Consider the following 26,389-nt stretch of genomic DNA (forward strand, 5'->3'; position numbering starts at 1 on the left):
CACGAAAATTCGCCGAAACGGAGCGGAACTGGTCTACCTGGGAGAAGGAGGCGTTTGCGATTAAGTTCGCCCTCACCGAATGGCGGCATTGGCTGGAGGAAACAGAGGAGCCGTTCGAGGTCTGGACAGATCACAAGAATCTGGAGGCGCTCCGGCAACCGCGATCCCTGAACGCCAAGCAGATGAGGTGGGCGGAGTTCTTTTCGCGGTACAATTTCAAGCTTGGTCACATCCCCGGCAAAGAGAATTTCCTCGCGGACGCCCTCTCCCGTCTGCCGCATTATGGGGAGGGGTACGCTCCCTGCACCAGGTCCGTGTTTGGCGAGGAGCAGCTGGGACGGGGGGTCGTCACTAGGCGGCGGGCCAGGGAGGAATGGGAGCCCGACCCGGCGACCGCCCCGCTCCGAGACCGCCTAGTGGCAGCCTATGGGGCAGACGAGGAGCTGGCTGAGCTCCGGGACTCTTTGATTTTGGACTCCGGTCTCTGGCGGAGGGGGGAGGCTGTCTACGTCCCGGAAGGGCTACGACGGGAAGCCCTCAGCCTCTGCCACGATGCTAAGACCGCCGGGCACTTCGGTTTCGTAAAATCCTGGAAGTTGGCCCGGCGGCGGTTTTGGTGGCCCAGTCTGCGGCGGGACACAAAAGCTTACGTCAGTGGTTGTCCTGTCTGCCTGACCTGCAAGCCGGGGGTTGGCAAGCCGAAAGGTCTGCTGCACCCGCTCGAGGTCCCGACCCGGCCGTGGTCAGTGATCTCCATGGACTTTATAACAGACTTGCCTCCCAGCAAGGGGAAAACGGTGATCTGGGTGGTGGTAGATCTATTTTCCAAACAGGCCCATTTCATTCCTTGCGCCAGTGTCCCCAGTGCTTCACAGTTGGCTCGGATGTTCCTGGATCACGTGTTCCGACTGCACGGGCTGCCGGACAAGGTGATTTCCGATCGGGGCTCACAATTCGTGTCCCGGTTTTGGCAAGCTTTCCTGCGCCTGTTAGACATCGAGCAAGGGCTGAGCTCCGCTTACCACCCCCAGACGGACGGGCAGACCGAGCGGGTTAATCAAGTACTGGAGCAGTACTTGCGGTGTTTCGGTTCCTATCATCAAGACACCTGGGTGCCCCTGCTCCCCCTGGCCGAGTTCGCGTACAACAACGCAGACCACAGCAGCACGGAGATGTCGCCTTTTGCCGTCGTCTACGGGACAGACCTGAGACACTTCCCGGAGCTTGGAGAGGTCCCCGCCCGGGAATCGGCCGACCTTCGCGAGTGGGGGAAGCGTGCCGGGAGCTGCTGGAAGTCGCTGCAGGAGCAGCTCCACAAAGTCAAGGCAGCGCAGAAAGAGGACGCCGACCGGAAGAGACGACCAGCTGAGGAGATCCGACCGGGGGATCGAGTTTACCTTTCCACCCGGAACCTACGGTTGAATTTGCCCAGCAAGAAGCTAGGCCCTCGGTTTTTGGGGCCTTTCGAGGTCTTGGCCCCGATCAACGAAGTTTCGGTCAAGCTCAAGCTCCCCAAGAACCTCCGGCACATCCATCCCGTCTTTCACGTGAGCCTTCTAAAAAAAACTCCGGACGGTGACGTTTGGCACCCCGTGTTTTCCCCGCCAGCGCCCGAGGTCCTGCCGGGGGGGGAGCACCACGAGGTGGCGGATATCCTGGACTCTAGACTCCACAGGGGGAAGTTGCAGTACCTCGTGGAATGGAAGGACTTCGCTTTGGGGGACCGGGAATGGGTCTGGGCAGCGGACGTCCTTGCGCCCCGACTCACTGAACGTTTCCACAAGCGGTATCCTGGCCGCCCCGGGGGGTTGGAGAATGGACCTTTGGGGGGGCAGAATGTCGTGGTTCGGTCCTTGGTGGCTTGGGAACGGGACCGAACCCCGCCATCAGAGGCGCCCGCGATCACGGAGGTAGGGCATGGTGATCATAGGCAAGCCGGCAGCTGGGTGCCCCACCCGATCGTTGAGGTGGCAATGGCCGCTAAAGAACCTCAATGTCCCCCTCCACCTTTTGACAAGGGCCCGGAGATGGCCCTTTGTTCCAGGAAAATGGGCCATCAGGAACCCCGGAAAACCTCGCATATGTGCATGAGTCATGATTGTATCAGCATGTTCCCTCCGCAAGTACTGGGTGGGGCAATACAGCCTAAGGAGGTGGGTTTTGTATAAAAGGGAGCTTCCACCTGGAGTTCGGTGGAAGCTCTTACTCCATACCAGCGGACTCCACGTTGCTGAAATAAAGCTTGTTCCTGTTGTATCGTTCACCAGGCCTGGCGTGACGTTTTCTTCAAAGGAGCACCCTGTTTTTCAGTTAGCAAGCGGGTTCCCGACAATAATAACGAAATAAATAAATAAGTCCTACCAACTTTACTGAATACATTGGATCAGGTTTCCTTGTTAATATCTCAAAATGATGTTACCTGTTCTACATTAAAAAAAAAAAGAAAACCCTGCCCACTCAAGGTTACCTACGCAAGGTTTTCTCTGCCAAGATTAACTACGGAAATAAGCAGAAATGAATGCTTGGTCAGGGTTGTACCAGGGTGTGTTGAATACATTTTATTTAGTTGCTGCTGGGCAAACCTCCCCACTTTACTTAAATCAATTTTCACACTCCATGGTAATCAAGCAGCTTATTAAGAACTTATGAAATATAAAAATACTCTGTCAAAACATGCCTTATTATTTAAAAGTTTTGGGGGAGGAGCAGGGTGACGTTGCAGATGGGCTCTACACTTCAGCAGCAAGGATCCCTACTCACGGCAGGAGCAGGGGGGAACAAGCTCAACCCGGAATATACTGAGGACACCTCAGCAGCCAATACAATTTGTATTAAAACAAATATATTTATTGCATATGGTGCACGATAATATAATCTAAAACATAGAGCTTGAATATCAGGCTGCGATAAAATCACCAAGAACAAGCTTGATGTAAACTGCATCAATTTCCCATACAAAACTAATGAAAACATATTGCAATGTTATAAATCCAAGAGTACAACTATGTTTGGGACTTTTTTTCAAGGGAAAATCTGTTTCTAAATGTAGCTCCATAAAAGAATAAGAGAAAACATAAAGCAAGTCTGCCTCATTTTTTAAGTTTTATCCTGTGCAGTTCAGCCCTGGTAAACTGGGTGACTGCCTCTCTAATTCCAGACGGCAGCCAGGCTGCTCTGCCAGAAGAGAGCGAGGTTCCCACCCAGGAGCACCTTAGAGACCAACAAGATTATTTGGGAGGGGGGAGTCAATGGGATACAGAAACAGAAATGGGGTTGTATAACACAATTATGTATATAAACTTAATGATACATCATAGAGCGTATTAATCAAAAAGCATGTCTTCCCATCATTATAAAACACAATGGCACTTACTTCTGTTGGGGTACATTTATATTCAACATTTTAATGTCAAATCTCATAACTAATCTGTTTTGCATCTACATTACTGGTTTCAGCAATATATCAGAGTATAGAAAGAAAAACTTTTATATATCTCATAATATATTTCTGCTCAGGATCCACTTCTTTATACATATATATTCAAGAAAATACATTTAAAACTTTTCCTCAAAATGCTCCTACATTTCAATATGCAATTTTTTTTGGGGGGGAGTATACACTTTTGAGAGTCAGGACTCTCTTTGTCAGACAGGCATAAGACATGCAAGTCACAGCTAGGACTGGGGGGAAAAACATGGCCATTTTACTGGGGTCAGGGGGGGCTTATTCTAAGCTGCAAATCCTTTATAATGATATCGTCTACTGGGTCATTTCAGAAATAGATTCTTCTTCCTTCGTGACCCATGTGATCACATGTATGGGATGGAATTGGATGCATGTTGGGGCCCTTGTGAATGTTATCCCAGGCCTGGAGAAAATTTGGTCCTGGACAAGTGTGCTGAGAAAAGGGTCTTTCCCCACCTAGAAGATTAGCAATTCCAAGAGAAAAGGATGAAGCACAACTTCAACTCCATTCAAAAACTCACTGGCACTCACAGAAGACTAAGCATGTAAAGTGCCATCAAGCCCCAGCTGACTTATGTATTTATTTGGGGATTTATATTGCACCCTGTCTTCAAAAACTTATGGCAACCCCAGCAAGGGGCTTTCGAGGCAAGTGATTAAGCAGTGGTGGTTTGCCATGACCTTCCTCTGCAGAGTCTTCTTTGGTGGTTTCCCACCCATGTACTGATTCTGCTTAGCTTCCAAGATCTGACAAGAATGGGCTATACTGCACCGTTCCACATCCCCCACAGAAGATTACAGATGTTCATTTATGAAAAATACAGAAATCGGGAGGCCCCAGCTTACCTTAATTCCTCTTTTAGGCTCTGGAGCGAAATCTTCTTCTCTTTCTTCCCCCTCCTCACCTTGTTGATCCAAGCAACACTTTCCACTCCCTGCCAAGGGACAGTCCTTCTGCAGGAAGCATTTAAAAAAAACATAATATGATGGTTACAAATTGCAAGGAATGGACTGTGATAAAGATACCTCTTTCTAAACAACTGACTTTGGGCTTCTCTGCATTCTCATTTTCCTCGCCTATAAGTTCCTGTTTCTTCATGGGGAGGGGTCTGTTCTGCACCTGTTTTGCTCCCACTAGTGGTCAATTCAATATCACCCAGGTTTGTGTCCAGCATCTCCCCAGGCAGATTTAAACTGCAGGTTTTTATGCCAGACATAAACCAATCTAATATCAAACCGACCACTAGAGGGCACAAAACATATACGGGACTCCCACACACGAAGAAACAGGAACTTACAAGTGAGGAAAATGAGAGCGTCAAAACTCCTTCAGTGGACTTACAAGGCTATAACTCTGCTTAAGACTCCTAAAGTGCATGTTTGGATAGTCTTGCTTATTATGGATTATTGTACTAGTTTTTCATTTTAAAATATAAATACTTGAATGATATTTATTGCAAAACTAAACACATTCAGAAAATATATCGAAGAAAGATTTGTATAATTCTGAAATAATGGCTAGTCCCTTGAATTGTCAGATGCCTTACCCTGAGTAAAAACTCAGACAATAATATCCCATTTTATAACCATCAATGTGCTTATTTTCCATCCTCTTCACTCAAGCTCCACTAAGAACCCTAACTAAAGTTGCTCCCTAGCGGGCAGCAGGCAGCAGGCAGACGGATTCGGTTTCCAAATCCAGGTTAGGGAATCTGCGGAGTTTTAGGGATGGAGCCTGGGAAGGACGGCAACCTCAGTGGGGTACACGACCACAGAGTCCACCTCCAAAGCAGCCATTTTCTCCAAATAAATTCAACTCTGGTGTTTGGAAATGAGATGTAGTTCTGCAGGGTCCCCAGGTCCTACCTGGAGGCTGGCACCCTTCCTTCCTGCAGAGAGAAGACCAATGTACAGCATTCTACAGTGAAAGTACCTCCATGGTTTTTGTCTGCCTGAGGTTATATTTTTTGGGTGGAGGAGAATGGGGGTAGAAGGAGGGAATACTCTGGGCATTTCCGCACATCACTAAATATAATGTTACGCCAGCTGAATGATGTAGCGCTAAATATTATCGTGCTTCCCAGCCACTCCTCACCTTTTTGCTGTCTCGCTCTAGTCTGCTGCCTTTTTGTGCCTTTCACCCTCCATGAGTGCCACTGGAAATGGCGGAAGAGAGCAATGCACTTTATAAGCAACTCACTTCCACCTGTCAATCAGGCGACCAATCCTCATTCTAATTTTTTTAAGGGTCTTGCAATGCCCGCATTTTTTTAAAATTAATAGTTCTCTGTTTAAATGCCTAATCACAGATGTATAGTTCTTTTTGAAGACCACCCCTTATGGAACCACAAGTCTTGAATCTTTTAAAAATTAATATCGTTCCTGATTTTGGGGAGGAGGGCAACTTTGGAGAGGCATGCTTTGTGTACCAACTTTGGGAAAAAATTATTTCTGGCATCACCTGCATGCTTGTCCATCTATTCATTTCTCCAGGCTGTTCTCCATTTTTAAAAAGAACTTCCCGTCCTGGGAAGAGGGGGGAGGGAGGCATGTGCAAGGATGGGACATCGGAGGCCGAGATAGTGCTTCTTCACCTCCATACCTTCCTTTAGCTGGGAGCCTGCTGGATGTCCGCTGGGGGAAAGCACTTTTTAGATTGGTGAATCTACTTTATGGGATTCACCAACTCATACTTTAAAATGGCAGATATTGTGAGCAGTTTGCTGGGTGGACGCGGGAGGTTGGTGACGTCATGCAGAGTGCCCAGAATATAGCTTCCTCAGGGTAAGTATTATGCTAAATTTATGGCGTGCAGAATGGCCTCAGGTGATATTAGAATGCTTTTCACCTTTCTCTCTTTCTCTGCTGTTATTTGGCTGAGCTTAAAATGGTTTACAGCAGTGAACAATTACAGCAATCAAAAAAGGTACAACAATTATAACAATTAAAATAGATACAAAACCAACAAAATAAATATTCCAAAATAACCTGTATAATCATGTAAAACAAGACAATACATAAAACCAATCCAACCCTTAGGGGAGGGTTCATGGCTCAGTGGCAGAGCATCTGTTTGCCATGCAGAAAATCCCAGGTTCAATCCCTGGCACCTCCAGCTAAATACGGACCAGGCAGTAGGAGAAGTGAAAGACCTCAGCTTCAGCTGCTGCCACTCTGAGCAGACAATACTAATTTTGATGGTCTGATTCAGTAGAAGGTAGCATCAAGTGTTCATGTGTCAACCTCCAGATAGGGCTTGGAGATCCCTCAGAATCACAGCTGATTCCCAAACTACAGAGATCAGTTCCCCTGGACAAAATGGCTGCCTTGACAAACGAACTCTATGGCATTATACCCCACTGAGTTCCCTTCACCCCTCAGCTCCAGGGATTTCCCAGACCAGAGGTGGCAACTTTAAGCTTTCTAGCCACAGATATGCAATTATAGTGTAATCCACATTAGAAGATGGCTCCAAGGCAGGGCTTGTGTTTATCTCTTGTGGCCCTTCCTTGCATACCCAGGGAATAGCTGATCACCACTGTGGGATGGTAGGTAAATTTCCTCCAGGCCAGGCCAAATTCTGGAGATTTTGGTGTAGGGGGGGTCATTTGGGCATGAAATTGGGGTCAGTGTGGGTGGGCAGGTAGTTGTGAGTTCCTGCATTGTGCAGGGAGTTGGACTAGATGACCCTGGAGGTGCCTTCCAATTCTATGAATCTACTACTGAATTTCCCATGTAAGGACACTTTTGACAGTATCAATGAAATGATTGATTAGGGGTTTCCCCCTCTTACCAGAGAGAAAGCACTGAAGCTGTCAATTATAGGCCTGTACCCAGTGCAACGGCATAAATTGCCTAGAAGAAAGGATCAGATTAAAAAAATAAAATAAATATGAAAGGTACACAAATAATCTGAACCTGACCTCATCTCTGAACTGTACAATCTATGGACATTTCTAAAATTTGAATTCATGACCCAAATCTGTTCCTGAAGTTCCATCTACATATCGCAAAGTATTCAAGTTTTCTGGGGAACTGAAATTTTGTGCCTCCTGTATGCACACCAGCTCCTTTCTGTTTGCAATCACAGCACACAGGTCAGGGAATAGTTGAGAAGGTGGCTCTAGACTCCTTGGCCCTGCTCCCAGCCAATTCCAGCCCTGTTCCCCAAAAGATGGTCCTGGCAAGTGTGGGCCAGGTAGGCTTGTCCCTGGCAATGGCGAACCCCTCTCTTTGGTCCAGGGTGGCTGGTAAGGGGACTCCTGGGGTTAGGTGGCCCCAGCAGGGGGCAGCTCCCCAGCAGGACTCTATCATAGTCCTAGTGGGGGAAGTCCAACAGGGGGAAGATTTCGTTGTAGTGTCTTCCCCTGCTGTTTTCAGATTCTCAAACTGCCCCATGGAGACATGTAAGTAATGTAATTTTTACTTCTTTTAACATTTTGCCCCTTTGCCTACCAGTTTCCCCCCCCCCAAAAAAAAAAACCTTTTGGAGAATGCCAGCCTACCGTCAAGTGCAGCCAGTATCTGCTCCATGGTGGGTTCTGGGTGATTCCTTAGCAGAGAATACATTGACATCACCATTCCAGGGGTGCAGAAGCCACACTGGGAGCCGAAGCATTTGGCCATCCTTTTCTGGAAGAGAAACCAGCTCTGCTCAATCTCTGGATTGTTGCTAAGGCGGTCTATAGTCTGCACCCAGTTGTCTCAGGCATAAACACTATCACCACATGGGTGTCTGGCTATATGGACTCTGTTCTAAGGCCCTTTGCCATCAAGGCTTCTAGTTATGTTCAAGACACCACAGACTTTCTGAGGAAAATACAGTCTTTGAACAACCTTCCAGAGAATACCATTTTAGCCACCATGGATGTGGAATCCCTGTATAACAACATCCCACACAAAGATGGATTACAAGCCATTAGGAATACAATTTCTAACAACACCATAGATGACTCAGCCACCAAACTGTGCCGATTTGTTCTCACCCATAACCACTTCGGATCTGGGGATGACGTGAACATCTTCATGGCAGACCTGGAGCAATGCTTCCTGAATGCTTACCCACTTGCACCTCTCGTATACCTGCAATTCCTTGATGACATTTTTATAGTCTGGACACATGGTGAAGAAGCCCTGGATACTTTCCACCAGGCATACAATGACTTTCATCCCACTATCAACCTGACAATGAACCAATCTACACAAGAAATACATTTTCTGGACGCTACTGTAAAAATAAACAATGGATGCCTAGAGACCACCTTATACCGAAAGCTTACTGACGGGCAAACGTACCTGCGTGCCTCCAGCTACCATCCTAAACATACCAAACAGTCCATTGTATACAGCCAGGCCCTATGTTACAACCACATCTGCTCCAATCCCATGGATAGAGATTCCCATCTAAATGATCTACAACAAACCTTTCTGGAACTAAAATACCCAGCCAGGGAGGTCAAGGAACAGATTAACAAAGCCAGAAGGATACCAAGAGAAAACCTGTTAGAAGACAGGCCCAAAAGAGAAAACAACAGAACACCACTAGTGGTTACATACAGACAGTACAATGCACCATCAGTGACTTACAACCCCTACTGGATAATGACAGTTCTCTTTCCCAAGCACTGGGGAGTAAATCTTTTCTTTCACACAGACAGCTCCCCCCCCCATTCTCAAACAACTCCTCATCCACAACAATGCAACATCTAATGTGAACATGGACACTGGTACTAGAGCTTGCAACAAACCCAGATGCCAACTTTGCTGCCATATACTCTCCAGTGCCACAATCACTGGACCTAACATCACCTACACCATCAAAGGCTTATAAACTTGCTCATCTTCCGACATTGTATATGCCATCAAGTGCCAATAATGCTCCTCTGTTGTCTACACAGGGCAAACAGGTCAAACGCTCTGCCAAAGGATCCATGGACACAAGTCTGACATCAAAAACCACAAAACTGAAAAACTTGTAGGGGAATGCTCTAACCTTCCAGGACATTCAATAAGGGACCTGAAAGTAGCTGTTTTATTGCAAAGGAACTTCAAGAACAGGCTAGAAAGGGAGATTGCAGAAATGCAAGTTATTACATCACTCAAAACAATGACATACCCTGGACTCAACAAGGACATAGGTTTTTTATCTCACTATGCATGCTAACCTTGTTTAATTTGTGTATCCACATTCCTCAAAATTTATTTTAATTGGGACAATGTGGCTATTAGTAACATATAATGTAATTTTGAATGTAAGTCTCTGGTCTCAGGACAAGATAGTTGCCAGCTCAGCTTCTACTTGTACACATGGGTGAGGACAGATGGGGCAAGCAACATGTTTTTGTGAACTACAACTGAATTCGAGGGGACTGATTGGCTGTTTTAGCAAAGAATTATCGTAAGGCTGTATTTAGATGTTGTGACACAGTTTACTAATTTAACAGTATTAACTTTTGCTTATATATTTCCACTGTCAGGATGGTAGTTCATAGTCTGAGGAAGAGTGCTTGCACTTGAAAGCTCATGCCTTGAATACATCTTTGTTGGTCTTAAAGGTGCCCGACTGGACTCTGATTTTGTTTTGTCGTGCTGCTTCAGACCAACATGGCTGCCTACTTGAATTTATCCATGGTAAGTATCTGCCCTGCTGCTCTTCAAGACGGCCAGAGAGGGGGAGTTCACTGCTTCCTTAGGCAGCCTACTCTACTCCTGAACTGCTCTGACTGTGAGAACATTTTTCCTGATATCGTGCTGGTACCATTCCACATGGATCATCCAGCTAGGGGAGTTATCCTCCAGAAGCAAACTGAGCCCCAAAGCATGCTAGCGTCCTCCTGGCTGCATTCCCCCCACCCCCTGCATCAGCCCTGTTTGCAGCATGTTCCTTATGTCCACCCTTTCTTTCCTGGTCCTGTTTCCATCTCTTTATCTCCATCCATATGAACTGCCCAGGGAATGGTCTGAAGGCACATGCCATAGTCCCTTGGTTGAAATGGGGAAGGTCCAGACCCCACTGGATCCAAACTAAAGCCATAGTCTTGAGAAGAAAGGTGAGACAGAATTGAAATGAATATAATACAGTATAAAACTTCACCAGCTAGATTTATTCAGCAGAGGCAGAGACCCTCCTGGCTAGATACCGGGTGTCCCTGCAAAGGAAGCACTGGCTCCCTGGCCTTTAGCTCTCACCTGTATGGGGTGAAGTTTGGTTTTTGTGTTTCCGACTCCTTCCACGGTGGTTACTGCAGCACCATACAAGGAACACAATGGAAGCAAACAAGAGTTGGCTGGGTAATGTCTTTGGCATGTTAAGGATGCTGATACTTGAGTCCTCTTTGTAATGCTCGGTACAACTGTTTGGATGCCCTCACAAGCAGATTAGTACAGGCCAAACCCTAAAATATCAGAATTCCATGACACCAGGACAAAATGCAATTTGTGCACCCAAAAAACCTAGAACAACAATGAAACATGATTTCCCCAGCTTTAACACTTTCCACATCATATAGAAGATACAGAGTTGTTTTCTGATGTCAACACATTCCTAGCAACACATTCCCAGCAATTTAGTTTCCCTTCTCTAAAAGGATACCGCATCTTCTTAGAGTCCGGGTTGTAGGTAGAGACCATGACAGTGCAGGCTCCGCAGCCTCCAATTCCACAGCCGTACTTAGTTCCTGTGAGACGGACTGATTATGTACAGCACAGTGAAGGAAAACGAAGGCAGCCTCTGCTTTGAAGCCAGCATTTCCCCCCAGAGCATTCTGTGCATTGCTGGAAGGTTGGTTTCTAGTTACTTTGCAGTTAGAAAAGTGGGGGGACCAGCAAAGAACCATACTGGAAAACAAGCAGCCATACTGGGTCTCTCTATACATTCCTGGGTCTCTCTAAGCTGCACATTTTTCTCTCTTGCTGCACAGATTTGGAAGGACTTTTAAACGTCTTCCTATGTTAGTTCTCTCATTCTTGGGTACCGACTCCATTTAAGCTCTACATATTTCTTGGTTCTTTAACATGAAGTGCCAAAATAATTAATCATAGAATCATAGAATCATAGAGTTGGAAGGGACCTCATGGGTCTGGTCCAACCCCCTGCACTATGCATGACACTCACAACCCTCTCACTCATCCACTGTCACCTGCCACCCCCTTGAACCTTCACAGTTCTTATTTAATTGTATCAGCTGAAGATTATTTTTAGCAAGGAATCAATTGACTTGACCTAGATGGGCCTGGCCAGCCTGACCTTGTCAGATGTCAGAAACTAAGCAGGGTTGGCCCTGGCCAGTATGTGGATGTGGGTCCACTGAAGATGTCTAGGGTTGCTAGGCAGAGCCAGGCAAGGGCCAACCACCTTTGAATGTCTCTTGCCTTAAAACCCCTGTAGGATTCCTGTAAGGCAGCTGTGACTTGAAGGCACCTTCCACCATCACCAGGTATCAGCCCAAGCACTACATTAAGAACAAAGTTGTTTTTCTAGTTACTGTTGCTTGCGATGGTGGGAACTTCTGCCAAGTACTGGCTGTACCAACCGCTAGGAATCTGGGGGTGATCTCTGATACCTCCCTATCTATGAAGACTCAGATCATGAGGGTAGCCCAACTGCCATTTTTCCACCTGTGCCAGGTAAGGCTACTAGCGCCCTACTTGTCTCCAGAACACTTGGCCACAGTGATCCATGAAATGGTCACTTCCATATTAGACTTCAGTAACTCACTTTAAGCCTCATCCAGAAGCTAACCGGCAACCAATGCAGCTACCTCAACACAGGCTGGATGTAGGTCCTCCAGGATGACCTCTTAAGCTGAGTACCCAGCTTGCTGGGGGGTAAACAGTAATGACTGGGGAAGGCACTGGCAAACCACCCCGTATTGAGTCTGCCATGAAAACGCTGGAGGACGTCACCCCAAGGGTCAGACATGACCCAGTGCTTGCACAGGGGATACCTTCACCTTTACCTTTAACTCACTTTATGTAAGCCTACCCTTATCTCTGACCCAGAAATTGCAACTGGTTCAAAATGTGGCTGCTAGAGTCCTTAAGAGGTCATCCTGGAGGACCTACATCCAGCCTGTGCTGAGGCAGCTGCATTGGTTGCTGGTTAGCTTCTCAATCAGGTTTAAAGTTCTGGTTCTTATCTTCAAGGCCATTTGTGACCTGGACCCTGCATATCTGAGGGACTGTTTGTCTCATGCCCCCCGGAAGGCTCTAAGGTCTGCGGGTTTGAATCTGTTGGTTGTCCCCGGCCCCTGGAAGGCAAGCCTGGCCTTAACCAAGGCCAGGGCCTTTTTGGTCCTGGTCCTGACCTGGTGGAATGAGCTCCTAGAAGAGCTGAGGGCCCTGACGGAGCTATCACAGTTCCGCAGGGCCTGTAAGATGGAGTTCTTCTGCCAGGCATTTGATTGAGGCCAGGCTAGGAAGACTGGGTCCTTCCTGGTACAGGCCCCATAGGCCGGACATTGCCAGAAGATGCCCCCCAGGAGGGGTGGCTGTTACATCGTAGATGGGTGGGAGGGGGAATGGTTAAATATTAGTTTTGCCGCCACTATTGTTTACATTGTATTGTTATGCATTTTATGTGGGTTTGAAAATTATATTGCAAACCGCCATAAGCTGGCAGGGTGCCGGAGTGGCAGTTAATAAAAATGGGTATAAATATACAAGTTGTGGCTGCTGAATGGAAACCCAGTAGGGTCTCCAAGGCAAGAGGTGTCCAGTTGTGGCTTGCCTTTGCCTACCTCTGCATAGCAGCCCTGGGCATCCCTCGTGGTCTCGTGTCCACGGACTGACCAGGGCCAATCCTGCTGGGCTTCCACGTTCTGATGAACTTGTGACACAGGGGTCAGCAAAACAGAGAACTTGCCAAAAGTTCTCACTGTTGAAGCACACTGGAGTCCCATCCCTCCCAGCTCTCCTGGCCATAATTAGTACAAGTACCCAAACTAACTTCTTCGTGTGTACAGGACAGTTCTGGGGGGTTTCTGGGAAAGGGGAACACAAGAAGAGGTTCTCTAATACCATCCCTGAGTCAGGAGAAGTACCACCATCGGCAGCAGGAAATAAGAGAGCATCACAGAAATACCTGCATTTGGTAGGGTTGCCATCCTGCAGGTAGGGCCTGAGTTCTCTTGGAATTACAAGTGATCTCTATCCAACCAGATCAGTTCCTCCAGAAGAAATTATAATTTCAGAGGATAGATTCTATAGGAACACATCTCTGCTGAGCTCCCAAGCTGGCAAAATCTTAGTTGGGGCATGTCTCATTCATCCCAGAGTGCTCTTCAATCGAGCAGTTCCAACCAACTGAGGATCCCTGGCCCTAAGGAGATACAGCTGGCTTCAACCTGAGCCTTGGCTCCTTTTCGGCCCTGGCTCCTGTCTGGTGGAATGAGCTCCCAACCAAGATCAGGGCCCTTTTGGAACTATCTGAGTTCCACAGGGCCTGCAAGATGGAGCACTTCCGCCAGACCTACGGTGGAGGCCAGCTAGAGATAAAGAGCTAGATAACAACTATAACAACTATATCCCTCTTCCCCCCCTACCCTCCCCCACCCCCCTTCACCATATGTTAACATGTGCTGGCTACAACCTGACTTTAATAACTAAAGTGATGAATTGTGGTTAATATTGTTTTAATCAGGTTTTTATCTTATGTACTACTGTTTATTGAATCTTTTAGACTGTGTAAGCCGCCCTGAGACAGGTAACCAAGAGGGTGGTAGATGGCTGGCTGGCTGGCTGGCTGAACCAATAAAATTAGTGGGTGCGACTGGGACAAGTATCTCTGACCAGCCGTGGGTGAACTTCTGGGCTTGAGTCTCAGTGGTTGCCCAGCCATGTGAAACTTGACACTGATCCTGCTGAAGTGAACTTCCTTTATATGAAATCTTCTTGAAATGAATGAAAAGTGTCAATAAATCATTTTGTCTTTGGAGGCTTCAACTGAGCAAAACTATAAATTTAACTATGAGTTTTAAAATCCCCCCCCCCCTCTGGTTAGAGAACAGCAGGGAGGAGAAAGTCATTCAATGGCTTTTCAGGCCTACTTCAGCTATCTCTTAAGAAATGCTAATATGTCTAACTAGAGACATTAGGAGGGTCCAGTCTCTCCCCCCCCCGCCCCAAATGGGGAGTGGAGATATAATATTAGAGACCCTTCAGGAATGGACACAAGGAAGAATGTCCAGAAAAGCTTTTCTGACCTGATCTGGTCAGTGGGTAGTGAAAAGAGAGGTGATAAAACTCAGGGGAGCAAGATCACAGTCTCTTTTGTACGGTGTCCATCAGACAGAACTCTTAACTGAGGCCTGGAGATGTCAGCCATTAGTCATATGTTGTCAGCAGGTTGATGCTTCAGAATAATGAAAACTCTGTAGTGATCTGTAACTTCCTAAACTAAAGAGTTGGTCCTATATTTTAATTTCTGATGTATAGAGAGAGGGACAGAGGAATTGCATAACACTTATTTCTTTTGAATCCCTTATTCAGTCTGGTGTTTTGCTAAAAGTATGCTTATGAACATTTTCTTTTCAATAAACACTTTATAATTTTTTATGCTGGTAGTGATTCTCTGTACCACATAGACCTCCACTATCTTAGACATGCTACTGTAAAAGCATCACCAAAGGAAAAGCCAGCAATTGGCAAGCAGCTAGTCCTCCAATGGTGCACAAGTAGTAAACTCTCCCCATGGTGACCAAGCACTAGACAGAGGGAGACAGAGAGGCTGAGAGTCATGAGTCAGTCCTTGACACAAGAAGAGTCCTTGAGAGATAAGGAATCTGGTTCCGTACAAGCACATTCAGCAAGCAGCCTGAAGCACAGCCTCTGGAGATTGGTTCTGAAGAAGGTTCATCTCCTGATAATGAACCTCCCACACCTGAGCCATAAGTGCTGACAAAAGAACAAGTAATCAATTATCCTGAAGCATTCACACCATTAGAATGAAGGAGACAGCAACAGAAACAAGAGTTTAAGGAGGAGTGACATAGTGCTCATCTGAAGGTCTGATATCGCAGGGAAGTAGAAGGAGGGTGACCTTTGCAGGTTGAGGACTGAATGCAGGTACTTAGCTACTGGAAATTATTCCAGAATCAGGATTTGGGAATTGCCATGCCCTATATAAGTGGTTCACAACAGTAGATCAGTGTATGTACAACATAGAATCATAGAGTTGGAAGGGATCTCATGGGTCATCTAGTCCAACCCCCTGCACAATGCAGGACACTCACATCCCAATCGCTCATCTACTGTCACCAGCCTCCCCTTTGCCTTCACAGAATCAGCCTCTCCGTCCGTGTGCGACTACTGGTTCACCGTTGCACAGGACCCACCCAGTCTGCTCTGAGACCTAGGTCTCTGTCTGCTGGACTTCTGTGCACTTCTTGGCCCATGTCTTGATCCCCTGCCTACCTTGACGTTTGGCTCAACCTCTGACTACCCTCCTGACCCCTCACCTTGGACTGTGTTCTGGCCATGCTTCTCATATCTTCCTGATTGTGTCTTCTGGCAACCTCTCTGACTTCTGCTTGCCATGACTATGGACTGCATTTCTGACCTTGGACTGGGACTAACTGGTGCCATGCTACTCAGCACACAAAGTCTCATGTCTGGGAAGAGAAACCAGGAGTTTTCACGCTCCCATCGGGTAATTTCATTCAAATGTCAGGTGGTGGCAGCAAGTTACCCAAGAGAGAAAGAAAAACCTCAAAGGATAGGGTGGAACAAGGCCTGCAGGCCAGAGCAAGCCTGCTCTGACATAAAAAGTGAGACATTTCATTTTATTATTTACATGATGAAGGATTCATTATTGTTCTAAAATCAAAGGATACGGCTCTTTCTCAGATAATTAAGCAACAGTTCCTCAGGATCAGCATATCTTTCAATTACCTGTGTTAGAAATGAAAATAAAAAAGATAAACATAATTCTCTTTGCCAGGCAGATTTACCTGTGTTTTTGATGAGGAGGGCAAATTAATATCATATGCTGATTTTCTTTAGCTCATGTTTATTCTTTTTCTCACACAAGTCATCAAGACAAATGAAAACAATCCTAACTCAAGAAATATCTTTAACCGCTCCTGCAGAGCGGATTAAATAAAAGGGTAAGGCCTAATGGGGAGGAGTTAGGGCGGGACCTGTCTGGGATAAAAACTCGGAGAGGCCCAATCAGGAGCCACTTCCCAGCTCCTGATTGGGCCCCTCCGAGTTCCACTTAGGGGCCAGGTAGCCAATTGGGAGGCACGCTGGCCACTTGGCCCGCCATGGACTGGCTGCCCAGATGGTTCGCTGCCGGGAAAGGAGCAGGGTGGCCACGTCGAAGACTGCTCCTTTCCTGGCGGCGAACCATCGCCCTTACCTGCAGAGAGGCAGTCCACGGTTGGAGCAGGGCTGCCGTGTCACCAACGAGGCCACCTATCAGCCTCCACTGCAAAGCCGCCCCGCCTGCCGATGCCTCCCCACAAGTCTCCTCCCCAGGACGCGCTTCCTGGACGACCCGCCGCCGCTACCACCCGCCTGCAGCGAGCCACCAGGCCACGCCACCCCTACGTTCCTGGTAAGCCTCAGCGCTGCCCCACCCCACCCCACCGGCACACTCCCACCCACAAACCCCAACCCTCTGCTGCCCCCTTCACCCCTCGCTTGGCACCGCTTTCCCCCTCCAGAAAAAAACCCCACCCGTTCCCACGCCTCGCCGCCGCCGGCCCCTTCCCCGTCTTCCCTCCGCCCAAACAACCCTTGCGCCTCCCTAAACCCCACCACCATACACCCGCCGAGCCACCCCCCATCCCGCTCTCCCCCCACCCCCACCCGTGTTCCGCAAACTGGCCCGCCACTGTGACACCCGCCCCCGCACACTCCCTTCCCTACACCAGCACACCTCCTTGCCCTACTCACCCCTGCACTACGCCACCCATTCACGCCCCGGCCCGTCCACTCACACACACGCCCGCGGACAGGCCGCTCGAGTCGCCCCACGGCCGCGGACAACCCACCCGACCTGCACGGACGCCACCAACAGCCCGGACTAAACCACTCATGCACGCAGGTCCGCACATGCCTGGTTTATGTCCTCCATGGGCCCCAGACCCGCCCCCTACTCCTACACACATGCGCCCACTCTGGCGCATACCTGCTCCCATCCCCCTCACCCACTCACCCCTCACCTGCACCGCGCACTGCATCATTTCGCCCCCGCCCCCCGCCAGCAGCCACCCTTCCACGAACCCTCCCATGGACCAGCGAGCGGCCTGCCCAGCAACACTGGTTGGTAGGGGCCGCCACGGGGGGGGAGGGGACCGCCCGACCTAACGTGAACCCCACACCAGCCCGCTCCACGACCAGCTGCCGCAACACCAGGACACCCCAGCTAGCGCCCTACAATGGGCTTAATTTCTAGTAGACATAAATAATCTGTTAGTTGAAGATCACAAATGGACATTACAATTGATTGTTCGCTTTTTTGTAGGCATTCTGGAGCACTTAGCAGTTCACTATAGAAAACTAGATGGACCAGTAAGAATAAAAGAACATAAGAGAAACTATGGTGGAGCATTTCACACCACACAGTGGCCCAAGCCCAGATAGAGCACCATTAGCCTCACTTAGCAAAGAGAGTAAAGTGCCAGCTGGGCTCCTTTGATGACCTTGGCCTCCATGGAAAGGGAAGATTCCAGAATCACGCCTATATTCCTGGCAGCATGCGAGATCTTAAACCTTGATGGATTAACTTTAGTACCAATATTGACCCTACTATCTTTAAAGAATATAAAATATAATATGAAGTCATCGGCACACTAATATATTCAACAGCTAAAGAATATTGACTGACAAATGTACACAGATCAATGCTAATTTAAAGATTTTGAAGAATGCTGTATTAACAAAAAGAAAGGAGCAATCAGATTAGACAGATCACTTCAGATCTCCAAACGTGAGCAGGATGATCCTGGTTAATATTTGGGTGGGGGACCAAACACAAGTTTGGGCAGGCAACCGCAAACCACCTCTGCTCATCTCTTTTCTGGAAGACCCCATGAGGGTCCTCAGCAGTTGATTGCACCACTTAACTATCATCGTGTACAAAGAAAGAGGAAAGGGTACATCTCTTTGATAAATATGTTATTACTGATATCTGTCTTACAATTTTAAATAATAGGGCATCCTTATCCAGTATTTTTTGCTGAATGAAATTCTTCCATAATATGGCGCTAAGCACACCGGTTTGCTATTAATGACTTTTACTTCTTATGTTAAACAAAATTTCAGATTTCCAGCATTTGTCAGAGGAAAGACTGATGTGTTTGCAGAGCTTATTAACATATTTTAATTACACTAGATTCCCTGATCCAAAGCAAAATATAACAGATTCAAGTAGCCATTTTCTTCTTGCTTCAACATCAGAAAGATCAAATTGCTGACCAACCTGGAAAATCAATGGATGCTTTTCTTCCTTCTGGCCCAGGCATTTGTAACAGAATATTTGTTTACTCCAGCAGAGAGAAAAAACGGGGGGGGGGGGGGAACAGCTATGTCAGCTGTGGATTTCATAGGTGACCTCCTTTTTAAAAAGGAGTTTGGAACTTGATTACTGTTTCCCCCGTCTGATGAGTTTCCAATTGAAGATGAGAGCGGAGGGTAGGCAGGCTGTCCCTGCCCATCAAGGGGCCGGTTACCAGATACAAGCTGGGAGACCCCTGGAGACTTGGAGATGGAGCCCGGGGAGGATGCGGACTTCAGTGGGGTACAATACCGGAGAGTCCACCCTGCAAAGTATTGGTTTTCTCCAGAGAAATTGAACTCTGAAGTTGAGAAATTAGTTGTAATCCTAGGGGATCTCCAGGAAGCTGGCATCCCTAGCACTGACTTCCTCAGTTCATAGCAATTCTAGCAAACTCCTGCATTAATTTTTAACGCAGTGGTATAGTAGTGCATCAGTAAACTGTATTTAAACATAGCTGGCTTTGTTTTCAAACAAATCAGTTTGAGGCTGCTAGAATGATAGTCTATTCCACTCCATTTCAAACAGACCTGAGCATTCCAACATGCAAGGAATTGTGCTTTTGCCAAGGCACATAACGATGGCTTTATTTACCTGTGAAGAACAACACAATCGCACAACAATCTCAGCTGGCGAAAAATGACACACGACTATGTCCAGTGTCACAGAAGATGCCTTCAAGGGGCGTCGATCTGAAAAATCCCTTTCAAGAGAGGAGCCCATAAGGAGACCCTACATCACTAGGTGTGCTTAGGAAAAGTCTGCAACGATTCTTCCAAATTAAAAAAGGGGAAACAGCAAACCACAAGTTAAAACCCGTTAATTCTAACCTTTCTGCCATTCACAAAAAAGACGAGCTCATCTGAAGGTTGGAAGCCAGCCATTCTGCAACGGGAAGCTGCCCAAGAATCCCTCAAACTCCAGCAAGGTTGAAGTCTGTTCGCAGATCAAATTAATTTTCTGTTCATCAAGAACTAGGATTTAAAATGAAACCAGCGGGGAGGAGCCAGTGTGCAATTAGCAGGAGCACCTCCACCTGACTAGGTTAACTCCATTCCAAATGTCTGCATTAAAAAATGGGCTTGGGTGTAGTGAGGTGATCAGCGTGTCCACATCTAAGATTTATGGAAGAAACTAGGGACCAAGCCCATTGCACTTGTAAATACAAAGGGCACTAGGTGTGCTTTTGGGGCTGGGGGGAAGGCTTCCTTCCCCACCTCCCACCCCCGGCAGTGGCGTGGACTTCCTCCTGGGCCCAGAAGCGCACCCGCGGCCTCCTCAAAGGCCGGACTCTGAGGCATTGTACGATTTTGAAGTCCCACCTCCAAAACTCCAGGAATATTTCCAACCCAGGGGTAGCCAACCTCCAGGTGGGGCCTGGAGAGCTCCTGGAATTACAGCTCACTTGCAGAGTATAAAGATCAGACCCCCAGGCTACTTTGGAGAGGGTTATGCTAGAGAAGAAACATTTAGGGCCTCCCACAATAGGTTGTTGTTGAATTGAAAGACTTGAGGCCTACTGCACAGGGTTGTTGTACAGATGAAACAGGGGACAAAAGAACCTCCGCAACAGCATCCAGTTTCGTATGCAGAATAACGCTGTGCAGTAGGCCTGAAATCTGCAGAGAGTTGCAAAGAAGAAAGACACATGGCTTGGCTGTCTAACCCCCGGCCAGAGCAGCATTTTAAGTGAGAAGGGGCTTTTCTGTGGCATCCCTGTCAGCCAGCTGTTTAGCAGGAGAGGAAAGTTCCCTGCCCTCAAAAGGAAGGCCCTCAGACTCCCCTGCGTTGCTCTTGGAAAGGCCTCCCTCCCCTCAGTGAGGGCCTGTCAGAGGCTCCTTCACAGCAGGCCTGAAGGGAGGGGGGGAGCACTCTCCAGCCTCCTGCCAACTCTGTCAGAGTTCTGAGGCAAAGTGACAGTTGGACACGACAGTTAGGACAGCCTTGGGGCGAAAAGGGCTGGCGCAGCCTCCGTTCTCATCCCCCTTGGCAGCCCTACTGACCACCTCTCTCTGTGGTGCTCAGGAGCAGACTGGCAGCCATGTCTCCAGATTGCCCCTGGCTGGGGTGGGTGGGTGTTGAGGCGCAATTGGCTGGAACTCTGGTCTGTCCTGGTGAAGGCCCAATCAGAAGGCGCTTCGTGCCTTCCAATTGGCCCCTCATCCAACTGGCTGGAATTCTTGTCAGTCCAGGCGAGGGGCCAAACAGTGCCTTCTACTATCCTGGACTGGCCCCACCCCTTTCTCCTCCCAGTTAGGCCTTAACCAATTATTGATACCACTTCCACCGGTTTACAGGTAACTTTCATATTACAGGTAACTTCCACATTCTCTAGTTCCTCCCAAGCTTCATGAGCTGCTGGTCCTTCTCCACCCTCTCTGGCGATCCGAGGCCACCTCTTAGATTGTGCAGTCTTCTGTTCAAACTAGGGTTGCCAGCCTCCGGGCAGGCACAGAAAGCTCTGTGTGAACTCAGTTACCTAACTAAATAATGAAAGACACTGGTCCCCAAACCCCGGTCCGGGGACCGGTACCAGTCCGTAGATCAGTCAGTACTGGGCTGCGGCTCCTCCTCATCCTCCTCCCCAGCTGCTGCCTTGGGGGTCGCCCTGCCACTCTGCTGCTGGCTCACCTTTGGTGCTCTCCAGCGGCTGCCATGGCTGGGGCTCCCTCTGTCAAGCATAGCAAGAACTCACAACAGGCTTATTTAAAGAAAGCGTTTATTGAGAAGTTACTTCATACACCTAAGCTAGGAAAGTCAAATCTGCCTGAAAGCACATTTGCCAACCCTTTTCAATAGTATTCTCCCGCCCAAACCTTGAAGGTTCCCAAAGGTGGGGGGAAGAGGGGCGCCAGGTGCCATAAACCAAAGTGTTACTTCTTACACGTCCTTGGGCATCTCCGGACGAGATAGATGTTGTGGTTACAAAAGGCTGGCCAGTTCAAAAGACAAATAATTCACAGCTCCCTGAGATAACAGGCTACAGCAGAATAGTTTCGATTTCAGGCATGCAAGCATAATATATGGGGCTTGGGTTATAAAGAAGCCCCAGCAGGAAGGATTAAATGCAAAGCAACCAAACATGGAGAAACACAGGTCAAGCCATGGCAGGACCAGGCACTGATCCTGACACCCCCTCAGCGTGGCACTGCACAGCTGCTGCTGGCAGCTCCCCCCAGCAGGCAGTGGGAAGTCGGGGGTGCCGGCAAGAAAGCTAGTGGAGCAGGGGCTCAGGCGGTGATGTCCCTTAGCAAAAGACAACCCCCCCTCCCGGGCCTCAGTAAAATTGTCAAGTGTTGACCGGTCCCCAATGATAAAAAGCTGGACAGAGGTGGGTTGGCCGTGTTGGTCCTTTTGGACCTATCGGCGGCCTTTGACATCGTGGATCACGACCTTCTGATCCACCGCCTCGCCGGCACGGGGATACGGAGCACAGCCTTGCACTGGATACGCTCCTTTCTCCAGAACCGGACCCAGAGGGTTGCAGTGGGGGAAGAGTTCTCGCGTCCCTACAGACTCCCCTGTGGGGTACCGCAGGGCGCGGTCCACTCCCCCACGTTATTCAACATCTTTATGCGCCCTCTGGCCCAACTGGTATGGAGTTTTGGGCTGGGTTGCCACCAGTACGCTGATGACACCCAGCTCTATCTCCTCATGGACGGCCGCCCAGACTCCCCCCCGGAACCATTCGCCAGATGTTTGGAAGCAGTGACAGAACGGTTCGAGCAGAGTCGCCTGAAACTCAACCCCTCCAAGACGGAGGTTCTGTGGCTGGGAGGCAGAGGGCAGGACCAGACAGCGCACTTACCCACCCTGGCAGGAACGCAACTTACTATCGCGCCCCAGGCCAGGAATTTGGGGTGACCATCAATACCTCCCTGACTATGGAGGCTCAGGTCAAGAGAGTAGCGTGTCAGGCGTTTTTCTATCTTTGCCAGGCCCGACTACTAGCGGGCCCTACCTGTCCCCTGTCCACTTGGCTACAGTGATCCATGCGACAGTCACCTCCAGAACAGATTTCTGTAACTCACTCTACGCCGGCCTACCCTTGTCTCTGATCCGGAAACTCCAGTTAGTGCAAAACGCAGCTGCTCGGGTCCTCACTGGTACACCTTGGAGGGCTCATATCCAGCCTGTGCTGAGGCAGCTGCATTGGTTGCCAATTGCTGCCTGGATCAGGTTCAAGGTTCTGGTTTTGACCTTTAAGGCTATACGTGGGTTGGGACCCACATACCTGAGGGACCGCCTACCGCCCTATATCCCCCGCAGGGCTTTACGCTCAGCGGGGGAGAATCTCCTGATCGTTCCTGGCCCTAGAGAAGCGCGCCTGGCCTCGACCAGGGCCAGAGCCTTTTCAGTCCTGGCCCCTACCTGGTGGAACGAGCTCCCAGGTGAGCTGCGGGCCCTGCGGGATTTACCAGCTTTCCGCAGGGCCTGCAAGACGGAGCTCTTCCGCCAGGTTTTTGGTTGAGGCCAGGGTCAGCGAGTGAGTGCCAACATTCCCCCCCCCCCCGGACCTAGTAAGTTAGATCTCTTCCCCACCCTCCCTGCCGCTCTAATAGCAGGGGTGGGAATAATGAGAGCTTCCGCCATGTTGAGATTGTTTTTTAAGTTTTTAATGGGGATAGGATTGTTGTGACCCGCCACGAGCCTACGGGGAGTGGCGGGAAATAAATCTAATTAATAATAATAATAATAATAATAATAATAATAATAATAATAATAATAATAATAATAATAATAAAGGTTGGGGACCACTGATGTAAGACATATAATGTATTTTCAACAAGCATATAGAATCATAGAATAATAGAGTTGGAAGGGACCTCATGGGTCATCTAGTCCAACCCCCTGCACTATGCAGGACCCTCACATCCCAATCTCTCATCCACTGTCACCTGCCACCCCTTTACCTTCACAGGATCAGCCTCTCTGTCAGATGGCTATCTAGATAGCCATCTGACAGAGAGGCTGATTCTGTGAAGGTAAAGGGGTGGCAGGTGACAGTGGATGAGCGATTGGGATGTGTATGGTCTACTGAGACTCCTAGATCCTTTTTGCACATGCTACTGCCAAGACAAGTCTCCCCCATCCTATATATTGGTGCATTTTGTTTTTCCTACCTAAATGCAGAACTTTACATTTGTCCCTATTGAACTTCATTTTATTCAGTTTAGCCCACTTCTCGAGCCTATCAAGATCATCCTGTATTCTGATTCTGTCTTCAGTTGTGTTTGCTCCCCTCCCAGTTTAGTATCATCTGCAAATTTAATAAGTATCCCCTCTAATCCCTCATCCAAATCATTTATAAATATGTTGAACAACACAGGCCCTAAGAACTCTACTTGTCACTCTTCTCCAAGACAATGCTGAACCGTTTAACAAGTACCCTTTGGTTACGATCTGTCAACCAGTTATCGATCCACCTGACAGAATAAGGATCCATACTGCATTTTATCAACTTGTCAGCAAGAATATCATGTGGAACCTTATCAAATGCTTTACTGAAATCCAGGTGAACTATGTCCACGGCATTCCCGTGATCCAGCGAAGTAGTCACTTTCTCGAAAAAAGAGATAGTTGGTCTGACATGATTTGTTCTTGTGAAACCCATGCTGAGTCTTAGATATCACAGCTCTCTGTTCCAGCTGCTCAAGGACTGACTGTTTGATGATTTGTTCCAAAATTTTGCCAGCTACAGCTGGTGGGTTGATAGTTACCCAGATCCTCTTTTTTCCCTTTCTTGAAGATGGGGACAACATTTGCCCGCCTCCAATCATCTGGCACTTCACCTGTTCTTCAAGCAGTGTCAAAAATAATGGACAGAGGTTCAGAGATTACATCTGCAAGTTCTTTTAGTACTCTTGGATGCAATTCATCTTGCCCAGAAGACTTTGTTACATTGAAAGAAACTGCTTTGTGAGCAGACGGCCATAAATTCAATCCCCAGCATCTCCAGTACCTGGATCAGGTTGCAGATCATGTGACAAAACCTCCACCCTAAGATCCTGGACAGCTACAGCACTCTGAGTAGACAATACTGACCCTGATTGACTGATGGCCTGATATTGTATAAGACAGCTTGATGTCAGGATTGTAGAATTCCTGTCATAAATTAGCCTGAGTTCCTCCATGTCAGTTATATGGTTTTATATTGCTTGGCGCCTGGCTGCCAGGTCCTGTATCTTTGCTAGTGTTAACAATTTGTTTGGATAATCTTATCTCATGTTTGGGGCCTCTCGGAAGAGCCTGGGTTTGTTGTCACCTCTTCAAGGCTATGAGAATGTATGTCTGTTTTCTTTACACATGTGGTTCTTCTCTTGCTCCCCTCCCTTGGGAACTGTCAAGTTTTGGGCGGGAGAAATGTATTGATAAGCTGAGGCAAATCTGTACTCTAGTCAGATTTGACTTTGCAGTCCTATGACCTGTAGTAATTTCCAATAAAGCTTTCTTTAATTAAGAAGCCTGTTGTGAGTTCTCTCTACGTCTGACACTTCATGTGTTGAAATGCTACACAAAGTACCCTGTCCGTCTGTGTGCTGCTGTGATTAACCTGTTTTTAGGGCCTCAGGCGGTCTCCTGGCCTCGAGAAGCGCCATCTGCATCCTTCCCCCTCCCTCCCCTCTGAGACTTCCTGGGCTCCAGCCTCAAAGCCTTTTCCACAGAGCCAGGCTGTTTATGGCAGCCAGATGTCAGATCTGCTCTCCAGTTTTCCACAGGAGAGTTGAGTTAGAGGTTAACTGAGAATCGTCCCCCTCCCTGCTGTGAAGTTCCTGACATCCTTTCTAAACCTTCCCCCTCGCTAATTGAGCCTTTTTAGATTGATAGCCTTTTCCTATGTGAACCCCTCTTCCCGCCTAAACAGCCCCCCCCTATATATACCACTATGGGGACTACCCATCCTCGTCTCTGTCAATGCATCCTGCACTTGCCACACTTGTCCTGTTTCAACCTTATGGAACCGTTCAACTAAAACCTGACTTCTTAGCACCACATATGCCTGGAGCAGCTTCGTATGAGGGGGCCTCTTCTGGTCCAGTGGATCTGCCCACAGTTCGTGACAGCTGAGAAGTCTCAACTCAGCAGGGCACCTGAGGGGCATGTAGCACAGTAGGAAGCGGAGTCAGGAATGTAGACAGTATTTATTTATTTATTTATTTATTTATTTATTTATTTATTTATCATACTTCTAGACCGCCCTCCCCGGAGGCTCAGGGCAGTTTACATTATAACAGAGAACAATACATAAAACAGTCTGTAAAACATGTATAACTGATAACTAATAATTGTAACCAAATAACAACACAGTATAACAGTAAACAATATAGTAATACAAACAGGTCCAGGGCTTATTGATGGGATTCTGAGGGGGGGGAGCAGGGGCCCTTCAATCGCTGTTGATTACGTCTGGTCTCGGCCAAATG

The 26,389-nt window shown here is 48.0% G+C and overlaps 1 protein-coding gene across 4 annotated transcripts in view; it reads right to left on the reverse strand.

The window, feature by feature from the left end:
- Positions 1-26,389, reverse strand: part of AOX1 (aldehyde oxidase 1) — a 143,022-nt gene that overhangs the window by 114,885 nt on the left and 1,748 nt on the right. For 2 of the 4 annotated variants that reach the window (XM_077319116.1, XM_077319114.1), the window contains exons 1-7: positions 19,796-19,926; positions 16,297-16,354; positions 11,058-11,154; positions 10,655-10,763; positions 7,972-8,098; positions 7,260-7,321; positions 4,313-4,420 (exon numbers count right to left, since the gene is read on the reverse strand). In XM_077319116.1, the coding sequence (XP_077175231.1) occupies positions 4,313-4,420; positions 7,260-7,321; positions 7,972-8,098; positions 10,655-10,763; positions 11,058-11,154; positions 16,297-16,354; positions 19,796-19,849 (615 nt within the window). In that variant the 5' untranslated portion in view covers positions 19,850-19,926. Of the gene's footprint in view, positions 1-4,312; positions 4,421-7,259; positions 7,322-7,971; positions 8,099-10,654; positions 10,764-11,057; positions 11,155-16,296; positions 16,355-18,890; positions 19,329-19,795; positions 19,927-26,389 lie in introns of those variants that run through there. The other 2 variants (XM_077319117.1, XM_077319115.1) reach the window with 2 other exon arrangements.

The sequence above is a fragment of the Paroedura picta genome, chromosome 2 (genome assembly GCF_049243985.1).
Source record: "Paroedura picta isolate Pp20150507F chromosome 2, Ppicta_v3.0, whole genome shotgun sequence".
Lineage (NCBI taxonomy): Eukaryota > Metazoa > Chordata > Lepidosauria > Squamata > Gekkonidae > Paroedura > Paroedura picta.